The following is an 11,499-nucleotide window of genomic DNA, read 5'->3' on the forward strand; positions in this document are numbered from 1 at the left end:
ATCATTGCAACTTATTGACTTCTTCACAAAGTCTCATCCAGTTCATCGTTTTCGTTTCTTGCTTGACAAACTCTCACTGCTTCTTGCTATGGCATCGTGAGCTTGAGAGGAGATGTTAATGTAATAAATATATTAGGTTAAGGGTAGTTTAGTCTTTTATATTTCCTTTGTTTAGTGGTATTTAAACTCATTGTAATCTCATATTTTTTTCTGTAAGTGTTTGGAGGTAGAAAGAACGGTTCCTTCTTCCTCTCCATTCTTCATCAGTTTGTTCTTCTTCTCTTTTGTTTCTTTATCATATTGTTTTGTTGTTTTCTACAGTAGCAACCAATAATTTGGGTTTCATCTTGCTGTTAAATCCGTGTTCTTGTGGTTTTTGTGGTCAATTAATAATTTCCAAGTAGAATCCAGTTCGCTAGGGTTTCATTTCATGTATTGCAATGTTTAAATTAACTAAGGTTTCATTTTATGACATAGTTGCAGCAACATATATGCTTTCTCTCAATTCCTTTTTTTTCATTCAAAGCCTAATTCACATTTCAAAGGATCTGGGTTGGGAGCAGAGAATTTTATTAGTCCTCCATTAGTTAAACTTACAAGAGAAGGTTAATTCATTAATTATTGAATCGAAGTTTGAGCCATTACATTATTTTTTTCCTTTATATGAAAGTTTGCTCGTCAAACAAAATGACGAGTTATATTGAGTAATCAATAATTAGTTATTTTCCGTTAAGTTCGTTACTTCTCAAGTGACCGTTAATAAAAGTTGAATTTTGGCTTGTAGTTAATCGAAAACGACATTGTTTATATTCATTTGGTTTAATAAATAGCTAGGGAACAAGCCCCCTAGGGCACATCCCAACTAGCAAAGATGAGGGCGCTTCAAGGCTGGCAGATCAGAGGTCGTGAGTTCGATTTCTGGAAGGCTCTTGGAAGGCAGATATTCTCCTGAAAGGTAGGATTTATCCTGGAAGGTAGGAGCTCTACGGGAAGGAAAGGTACAAAGATGGGGAACTACTTGTTTGGCACATTGGCAGATCAGTTGGAGGGTTCTTGAGCACTGGTCAATTTGGGGCACAACCTGCGATTTAACCTGTCTGCAGTTTGAGGGGCCAAGGTGTAGACTCCAGGATTTAGTTACTGTAAGGTGGATATCTGGATATCAAAAAAAAAAAAAAAATAGCTAGGGAACAAATGTTGAGGTTGTGGAAGTGGAAGTGTCAAAATAGTTGAGATGTCCCGCTGCACCTATCGATTCGTGTCTATAGCAACTTTATTTAAAAGAAAATAGAAATTGAGTTGTAAATTAATTAAGTTCTCTTTTCATCATTCAAACCTTACGGGTAAATTTAACATGTATAAAAAATGTTTTGAATTAATAAGCCTCGAATTCCATCTAAACCTTTTTTTTTTTTCAGATCAACTTAAAAATCAAATTACTTAAGAAAAATGCAAAAGTGATGATAAATTCATATAACTTTTGGACTATTGTTATCAAGCGTCTACTTAAAATAAGAATTTCATGTGTGTAGGATAGTCTTTAATTTATCATTCACATCTAACAAAATTTATTATAGTTAAAACGTTATGCAAAAACAATAAATGATTCTTATTTAAAGTGAAACGGTTTTGGCATCTTTGTGATTGAAACAACTTGCCAAAAGAGCTTTCTATTTGTACACTTATTTTTAACACTTTAGTTGACACTTGCATTGTTGTCAAGTGTCAATTGGATGAAAAAATTTGAAATTTAAACTGTCCAATAAGATAATGACATGTAACAAAGTATAAACTAAAGTGTATACCATTGTGTACATGTAACAAGGTTCTTGCCAAAATTCACCTTGCATCTCAACTATTCAAGTAAAAGCGATAGATGCCTCGAAGACATTAGATATTCTAACAAATCGCTGATAGATCATATAATGGACTGTTAGTGTTGTATTTTTGAGATTTCATATGTTGTTAGGATACAAATCACAGATTTTGTCATTGCTTGATGCTGCAGTTATAAAACGAGCGCTTCATCCACCTGACTGCAAATCAGCTTCAAATATAGTTTTAAAAGTCACAATAAAGACTTATAACTCATTTTCCCGTTTGTCCGTTTCAACTTTTGCCTGAATCTTTTTGGTGAGAGGTTTTAAATTAAAAAAATATCACACGTTATAGAGTCATTGTTAAAATAATTTGTAATTGTATTATATTGAAAGGAAGAAAGATTCAAGTTAATGTAAAAGAGAAAAAGATTACGGTATAATGTATACTATTGAACAAGACGATAATCAATAGCTATCTTAATTTCTATAAATAACTCTAGTCTATCATGAAAATACTGTTGAAAAAACTAATTAAAATAGACAATAAAAATTTTACATTTTAACTAAATTTGATACAAGGACATTAGCTCGTCTAGATGATAACTTCTTTAGTCTCGTTCTTGATTCTTGAACTTCAACATTGAATCTTGATCTTTAATCTACAAGGGTGTGTGTGGTTTGTATTTTTAATCTACTTTAAGTTCTCAGTTTTGCAGAACATCAAAAACGTGTTTGGTCTGATATTTTTTAAAATGCATTTTTGATGTTTTGGATGTTTTGAGTGAAATTTCTTAAATCACTTAAAACAAGAAAAATAAGCAGTTACATAAATATTTATTAAATTTGATAAAATAAAATCTAAAATTCGGAAAAAAAACAACTAAAATTCTAAAAATATTAAATAAAAATTTGAAAAAATTAAATTATAAAAATTTCTAGAAAATAAAAAATCATAAGAAATAAAAAATAAAAATGTTTAAAACTATTAATCATTATTTACATTAAAATTCTGAAAATATTTAAATGAACAAAAATAAAAGTATTCTCTGTACACGCCATTAATTTTTATTTTTATTTTCTATATTTTGAACTCAATTTATTATTTGTTTTTATTTTACTTTTGTCGTGAGAAAAAATATTATAAAATTCACCAACTTTAAAATGTACATATTATTTGGTTATATATTAATGTAAAATTATTCTATATTTACAGAATAATAAAATTCTATTGAACAAAATGTCATAAAATAATTTTTAAAATTTCAAACTAAACGTGTTTTCTAGTTTTCTATTTTGACGAGAAATAATTTGTCAAAATGATAAAGCAAACGCATTTTTAACAATATTAATATATACCCTCAAAACAACTGAACATTGAAAGACAAATCAAACGAGCCCTAAATTTCCAACCCTCAAATCTTCCTCAATATTTTTCTAAACTGCTGTTGGTTAATAGACATAAAAAACAAATCAATATCATTAATCATTTTCTATAGCGTTGATAATACAAATCATTGATTTCATAATCTTCTAATTGATGTTGCAATCAATATCATTTATATTACATAAAGCAGTATCACCAACGTTCAAGGTCCCACATAGCTTGGTAGGATCCATAAACTGGATTAAAAAATACTTACTTCTTAATAGATATCCCAAATCACATTTGTAATTGACATATATTGAATTCAGGACACATTAACGAGTCTTCCATTACAGTCGTGAAAACAGAAGAAAAATGGTGGGAATGAAATAATTTATATTGACGTAGCAACTTTGATGAGGTTTCAATTTATTATAATTTATATGTAATCCTTTTACATATTTTCCATATTATGTTAAGATATTGTTTGGAATAAAATGCACAATTATTTCATACGATGGATATATTTCAAATTATTTTGTGATAATGTGGAATCGATGTGTGTGATTAGATGCACGGTATATGAAATCTTTGAACATGTATCACTTGAAGTCAAATGTCAATTTAATGTGAATATGTTATATTGGCACAATTATGTATAGGCTTATGTGTACATAGTACATGTATGTGGTATCATTGAATCGCTATGTCGCAAATTGATATTCTTGGAGAATTTCGTATACAGGTTCACATGTAAATATACATCATTGAAAGTAAATTTACATGTATCATTGAACCGTTGTGTGGCGTTTCGATATCCCAGTAGGATGTCCAAATATTAAGATGTATTAAATTAAAATGGTTAATATAAAAAATACTGAAAAAGGGGTCATCTATTTTACATTCATTTTCAATTCGGTATATTATGTCAACATTCAAAAATTGGATATCAATTGTTACGTGACAAATGCTTCAGTGGCCGGGTGTGTGCATGATTTTCTCCCAAAATTAAACATAAGAATTTCATCTGCGGCGTAAAACACAAATGTACATTTAGAACTCGATGCAAAATGGCATATCCAGATTTATCAAATCAGACAAAGCGAGCAAACATGACTTAACAAACATTACTAATTGAAAACTGTCATAAAATTAACATCACACCAACATCCTAAAAAAATCAAAACAAGCCATTCAAGAAAAACATCGGGGAAAAACTATTCCCAAGCAATACTAATTGAAATCTGCCACAAGAATAGCGTCACACCAATGTACTAAAAACATCAAAACAAACTATTCCCACAAAATTATCTACAAATCAATGGAATAAATAATATCAAGAAATTGATTTTGTGGAATAATGAAAGGGATTTCGATGCTTAAAATCTGTATAATATTAAATTTTGGTGTGATTTTTGGTATTTCTTGAGTTGAGATGATATGGGAGGAATGTGAATGGACACCAATTTGGAGATTATTACATTTTGTTAGGGGCTTGTTTGGGGGAGCACTTGATTTAATACGTGTGTGAGTTGTTAAAATTTAACAGTTTTCAGTTTACAGTAATAATTCAGTATTTATGGGGAAAAATAAGATGACATTTAATATTTGAATATTAATTAAATAACAGTTACTTGGTGCAATTTCCTCTGAAAACATCCCAAAAAAATCTCATAGCCCAGCCCAAATTGCCACAGACAGTGCCCATGGGCAAATGAGTCCAACTTCCACTGCCATTCAGGTGTCCATAGGTGGTCTTGATGAAGAAGAGTACACGTTTTATAAATTTTTTTCGATGAAACATTCTTTGATAATTTAGATTGCTTAATAAGCCAAAAATAGAAATACCGTAGTTTAGTTATCATTTAAAAAAAAAAATTGAACCCAGAAAAGGTAATTTCGCCAAAACTATCTCCCACTATTTAGTTTAGATATCATAAAAATAATAATAATAATAAATATAAATAAATAAAAATTGTGAACCCAGAAAAGGTAATTTCTCCAAAGCTATCTACCATTATTTGCAGTGGCAAGTAGATATTGTGAGTAATATCACAGCAATCCAAGCTACCCGTTGATGCCAAATCGAATGGTAGATAATTTTAGTAAAAGTTATTTGGTCAAGAAAGAATTTTCAATCGACAAAATAAATCATAAATCTAAAAACAAAAGGGGTCGGGAAATAGCAGTCATAGAAGTGCAAGAACATGCAGTACTAGTTTTTGTACATATAAGGATGATAACAGACTCCACACAAGTCAATATATGCAACATTAATTGAACACTGTCAACATTTGATACCTCAATGAGCAATGAACCAGATGATACAAATTAGGATAAGAATTCCTCCTCCAACCATCAGCTTCATGTGAAGATTTTGCAACCACATTTTTCGACGTAGCTGCCTTCCTTGCCTTTGAAAGCTGTCAGCCTGAAAAAATTGACATGCAAATCAACTCTCGTCTTTTCTGGGCGCATAAAGCAGAAAGCAAGATAATACTCACCTGGAACTGAAGGTTTTCGGTTTTATCCACCAGCAATTCTATCTTTTCACCTCGGTCCAAAACCTGCAGAACAACAGAATTGTCTAGAAATTAGTCCTCCAATTATAACAAGGTTTAATTGGCTACGAGAACTTGAAAGAAAACAGATTCAGAGGAATTAATGCCTTCACCTTGTTCCATCATTCATATAGGCATATAGCCAAAATCAACTTTTCCCTTGCCAAGTATAATATAAATATGTAACTCACATCAAAAAACAGTTTGTATCTCACCTTAACTTCAATATCATCATAAAATCAAGATACAGAGAGTTAACCTACACGTTGGGGTTTAGTGTGCGTATACTGCAATTATATGCGTAACGATAATAGATAAATTAAATATTAGCTAATCCAACCCAATGACTTCACTTCATCTCCTTAAGACAATTTGCTTCCTCTACTGATCCATGGACTCGAACAATTGCCTCCCAATATCATATTTTTTTTTATTCAAAAGGAAGTTGCACCAAACACAATAGAACCATTTGGAGTTGACCGAACTTAAAAAGGAAAAGGAATTTCCGGAAATGAAGAATTGGAGAGTGAGACTATATTTCAGAAGTTTTAGTGTGCATAAATTAATGAGCCATATTTTTAGCATTTGGAAACTGCTATTCGTTCAAGACCCATGACTTTGCATAAAGTTGAAACTTTTGCAAGAGGTGGTGGTATGACAGTGATAGAGAGGAAAGGATTCACTTATTCAAGTGAAGGGTCACACCAGCAGAGCAGAAAATCCAAAATGATTAATCTAAATTCGAACATACCATTAGGCCACAGCACGCTGTTTGGCCAAAAACAGTTTGCTGAATGGTCAGATATAAACTTCAAAGGGTGCACTGTTTGGGTTTTAGATACAACGCTTACGAATTTGACAATCGGACCTCTTCCAAATAGAAGGTGTAGCATGGACATCCATACTAGGACAGCATTTCCAGGTCCAAAAAATCTCGTTCCGTTCAGAAGCAACACTCTTCTGACACTGCAAAACATGTATCCAACAAGCCATGTACAATGTCCATACTTCAGGGACATTGTGGAAGTGTACGAGATGCATGCGCGCGCGCACACACACACACATATATATATTAAAAAATTTTAATAGACACATTTGACCTTTTTGGAAAAATCACGTGTCGGAGTGTTCGTGGCCATACTTGTAAGGTGCAGCACAAAGAATTAAAAGGAGAGAAGGAAAGAAGTAGATAATCTTGTTTGCGTCTCGGGAAGTGCAAAGCATCTAGTAAATTTCTTGTAACTTGTGTCTTGCGCCATCATTGTTGCTTAAATGTCCATCGTTCCACAATGTCTTTCCTGTATTTGTTAAGACTCGTGAGAATATTAAAGATCACCGGTACTCAATCTTCAATAATCCTTTCAGTTTTGATGCATCCACGAAAAGCATACAAACTGTAGTTTCCACAGAATGTTAAATAGAAACATCATAACACCCACCTCCCCCCATCAAGAAAAGGGAAAGGAAATGTTATCAAGGAACGTGTTCCAGTTTTCTAGTCTGGTTTGCCCAATGTGTCCATGGCAACCATATTTGGTCAATTTCATGGAACAATTAATTTCTTTCCTAGTAACATGAAATTAGGTTTCACAGCCAGGTAGCCATCACAATTCTACCACATCTGCTACAGTACTTCGTAAAGCACCAGAATGTCAACAATAGCCAGTAACTTAATTTGATAATTAATACCCACATATTCATGAAGCATAATCATCCCAACAACAAATGACCTTCTTGACTACTTGGAGTTGACTTATCTACAATTCATAAATCAAATCCCACAACATCCTAAACTCCGCATAGAACCAATATGCCAACTCTCCCCCTTGTATTCATCTATATATCAAGTTCTATGAACTTCATATTATAAGAAAAAAATATAGTTAAAACTATTCATAATCACATCAATGCTTAAAAAGAATAAAGTCTGAAACCCATAATCGGATACAAAATTTCCAAACTGACCCAGACTATTAAACAATCTCATCAGTCTATTTTGTTTATAAGTCGAAATGTTCTGAACAGAATAAAAGCACACAGATTTTAGAAAACAATATAGAAATACAAACTACATTTTAATGCAACACAAAAGCAAAAGGGATAATCTGATGATTTAGAGGCACAAGACGATAAGAAGTTAGGAATGCAAAAATAAGTTTTATCAAGGGCAATATTTTGAAATAATCTCTTTTAATAGCCAAAGTGAAAACATGATCACCGTGCAACCAAGTAGAAATAAGTCAAATCACCTTCATCAGTATCCATTACTCTCTCTCTAATAGGTGCTTCCCAACTCAACCATCTCAACCTCATGGTCGAGTTCGTTGAGTACATGACCTCAACCCTAAGGTTACGCTGGTTGAACACTTGTCCAGTTTTTCAAGTTTTATCCATTAAAAAACAGTTCAGTGCTTGTCTTCTTTCCATTCCAACAAGTGCATGTTCTAGAGATTTTTTTACCCTCATGGGCAACTGCTGAAAACATTGTCTTCTTTACCCCTCAAATCATCTCTACAACGAGTATCACAATTCTCCAGACAAAATAAAAATCAGCGCAATCATCCACAAATTGGTCTTATTGTTTTACTCTTTCTTCTTCCCTCTTAATTCATTTGGTAATGTTTGACGTCAGGTGCTAGAGAGTTGACTGATAGAGAAGAAGGATCATGGATTTTTATGAGTTTTATTGGTTTGAAAATTAATTTGGAAGGAATTAAACATTAATCTTTAAAATACTTTTCATTTTTTTCCTCTCTAACATTGTACTTTCTGAAAATTTCATTTTTTTTTTTTCTTTTACGAATAAGAAGAACCCATTCTGAGAGGTTCCAGTTCCACAATAAAGAATTCCATATTAACAAAGAGAGGAGATGAGAGGATGAAATGAGATCAATAAAATAATTAGGTAGAGAGAGAGAGAGACAGAGACTGGATGGACAAAAATGGCTAGTGGTCAGTAGGGTCCCCCATTGCCATATACGGAATTTATTGATCAAAGTTATGGTCAAGAATAAAATTGGAGCATGATCATTAACTCCCTAACCTGAACTGTTTGCCATCTATTCTTCAGAGTATGTCCATTAGCTTTTCTGATTCAGATCATATTTCTCCTATTAAAGTATAAGTTTGTCAACCATAATAATAAAAGGGGGAACAAATCAGCAGCAAATAAAGACAACCAAGGAAAAGAAAGAGGAATAAATCGGTTCAAGGATTAATTACCATTGAACATAAGCATAATTTCGTAAAATTATGTGTGAATCCAAGCTGAGCATGAAAAAAAACCACAATATACATTTTATACTCTGATATTCTTACTACCATTTAAACTGGAATACTCCATGGTGATTTACCTTCTCAATATTGTCCATCATTATCCCTTTGACTTCTGTTATTTGAGCTTTCAATTTGGAAAGCTTACTTATTTCTTCTGGATGATTCATACAATATTCCATATGCTCTTTAAGCCTTGGCCTAGTAAACAGAACACAACATTAAGTCGAGAACTATGTAGACAAAAAGCTAAATAAAGATATATACACACCCAAATTCACGATCAAGATTGTATGCAATGCTAAATCGATCCTCAAACAAATCATTATCGTTGTAGTCATTGTCAGAAAGTGGGTGTGAGTCATTGCTTTGGATACTATCACCATAACGTTGTTTGAAGTCATCCTTCACTTTCTCGAGAAACACAAATGGTACACTTCTTCCCATCGATTCATCAGCAACGACAAGGAAAACTACACATTCAATGAATATTTTGTTGCAGCTATAATTAATTTAAGGAGTAAAATTTACACTATGCTTAAAAAATGCAGATTTAGAGGAGAACTACATACCAAATCCACTGTCAATCAGGAAATTGAATGTATGTCCATCACAAGAGTAAGTGTACTTGCTGCTGTTGGAAGGGAGCTTTTGCAGGCATTGGACAGCAATGGTACTGAAATTTCCCGAGTAGGGAGTGTGCTCTGCTAGAACCACAGTTCCCTTTGCAACAAAACTATAAATCAAGCCTTTCGGACTCATTTCTCAAGCCTCCCTCTGTAAACAACAGACAGAATGAAAGACACCTGTCACTCAGCGGAATAATGCGAGAGAAACAAATTAATATATATACAAGGGAAAAAGAAACAACCCAGTATGAGAATCAACTTCTGAATATGGAACATGGATTACCGAGTAAACTTACAATTAAAGAAAAAAGGTTTCTTTATAGGCAGTTATAAAAAAATAATAATAATAATAAAAAAAAAAATTCCCAACTGAACTACTCTAAATCAGAAGACATAATTACGGAACTGTAATACGGAAAATTTCTCATAGGCCAAAATCTCAAACCCATTTAGGTCAAAACAATAAAATTACAAATAACAAGCAAAATATCAACGAAATAGTAAATATTGATATGTTACCAGTCGAGAGAGGGTAAACACACGCAGAAATCCAAACTTCAATCTAGGTGTAATTACAGAAATCTTAACGATACAATTCAGAACTACGGAAACCCTAACGAATGAAATTCAGGCAAATAAAATTACCTTTGATCTGGATTGAGGAATTAATCCACAGAGATGTTTTTTATCTTCGCGTGCACGAAGGAGAAAAAAAAGGTGAAAGAAGCTCTCTAATTATCTTGGTTAGTTGACATAGACGAATGACTGCACCGTAGACTTCAGTGCGTGAGACACGTGGAATGGAAGTTACTTTTCGAAAAATAATATATCCCCTTGTTTAAGACCCATTTTTCAAAAAAATACATTCTTAAATAATAATTTAACATTATTTTAATCATTCTTAAATAAAATAATATTAAATATTAATTCAAAATTTTTTCTTATTTTTAACGACACATTTCCCATCAATACACTATTTAAAAATTTATTTTTTCCCTCAAAATGGAGATCAAACAAGGGCATAATACTATTTACAATCGTTCACTACAGTAGTCACCCGTACACATGATGGTCAGTGATATGTAACAAATCACTAATTTTAGTTTCTTGGCCAAATGAGGATTATTAGAGCAACTAATATTAAAACTTGAAAGAAAGTGAAATCTTGATCTTCCAAGAGATAAATTCCACAATCGGATGTAAGAAATACAAATTTCAAATAATTCATTAAAGAAGAGCACAAAATTTTCCTAGTCATCTCATGACTTCAAATTATGTATACGTGGGTGTTACGTTTCATCCTATGAGGCAAGTCACGCGACAATTAGCAGCCAAGCAAAGAAAAAGAGGTCGTGCAAGGTCCGCACTTCACTTCACCTCGCTAACCTACGTATTTCTGAAGTGGTTGGCCACCTTTTTTGAGGTGATATCACTTACCTTCCAAGTGGTACTTTCAAGATAAGATGCCACCTCCTTCTACAGTAAGGTTCTTGCAATCTTCTACAAATACCACATCAGCCAAAAGATACTCCATACAAGAATATTGTATACACCTACTGGATTTGGTAGCAATAGTAGATACGCTCAATCAACTTTTTAATCTACTTTTCAAATTGTTTTTATGACATAGAATGGTTGCTTCTTCTTTTTTTCCAACTTTTATCAGGGGTCCACTGGTCTATGACAATTGGGATTGACACATTTTGACTGGGAGTCATCAATATGAGGCAACGTATCAAATATTTAATGGACATCACTTATTCTCTTTTGGTATAAGAGCTCATACTTGATATATCCCATAGAAGAGGTTATTCTAGCAATAAAATAGGAAGCACCACACACATTTCAAATCT

General features: G+C 32.5%; 1 protein-coding gene across 2 annotated transcripts; it reads right to left on the reverse strand.

Moving 5' to 3' along the window:
• Nucleotides 1-5,337: 5,337 nt before the first annotated feature.
• On the reverse strand, nucleotides 5,338-10,433 carry LOC111381003 (vesicle-associated membrane protein 727-like). 2 transcript variants are annotated; one of them, XM_023004691.1, is made up of 6 exons: nucleotides 10,292-10,433; nucleotides 9,590-9,794; nucleotides 9,289-9,490; nucleotides 9,098-9,218; nucleotides 5,688-5,750; nucleotides 5,338-5,614 (listed from the first exon to the last, which is right to left on the reverse strand). In XM_023004691.1, exons 2-6 carry the CDS (start codon nucleotides 9,777-9,779, stop codon nucleotides 5,486-5,488), a joined length of 705 nt encoding a protein of 234 aa, XP_022860459.1. In that variant the 5' UTR covers nucleotides 9,780-9,794; nucleotides 10,292-10,433; the 3' UTR covers nucleotides 5,338-5,485. The 2 variants fall into 2 exon arrangements, with proteins under 2 accessions (XP_022860459.1, XP_022860460.1); XM_023004692.1 differs by having other exon boundaries at nucleotides 9,590-9,823; nucleotides 10,292-10,420.
• Between the last annotated feature and the right edge of the window lie 1,066 nt (nucleotides 10,434-11,499).

Source organism: Olea europaea, unplaced genomic scaffold, assembly GCF_002742605.1.
Source record: "Olea europaea var. sylvestris unplaced genomic scaffold, O_europaea_v1 scaffold224, whole genome shotgun sequence".
In the NCBI taxonomy this organism is placed as follows: Eukaryota; Viridiplantae; Streptophyta; class Magnoliopsida; order Lamiales; family Oleaceae; genus Olea; species Olea europaea.

Excerpts from the sequence above, each read along its gene's own strand:
- LOC111381003 (XM_023004691.1), bottom strand. The coding sequence starts at position 9,779 with ATGAGTCCGAAAGGCTTGATTTATAGTTTTGTTGCAAAGGGAACTGTG. Across the intron at positions 9,491-9,589 it reads CCTGATTGACAGTGGATTTG|TTTTCCTTGTCGTTGCTGAT; the intron begins GTATGTAGTTCT and ends TTGAATGTGTAG. Across the intron at positions 9,219-9,288 it reads AATCTTGATCGTGAATTTGG|GCCAAGGCTTAAAGAGCATA; the intron begins GTGTGTATATAT and ends TCTGTTTACTAG.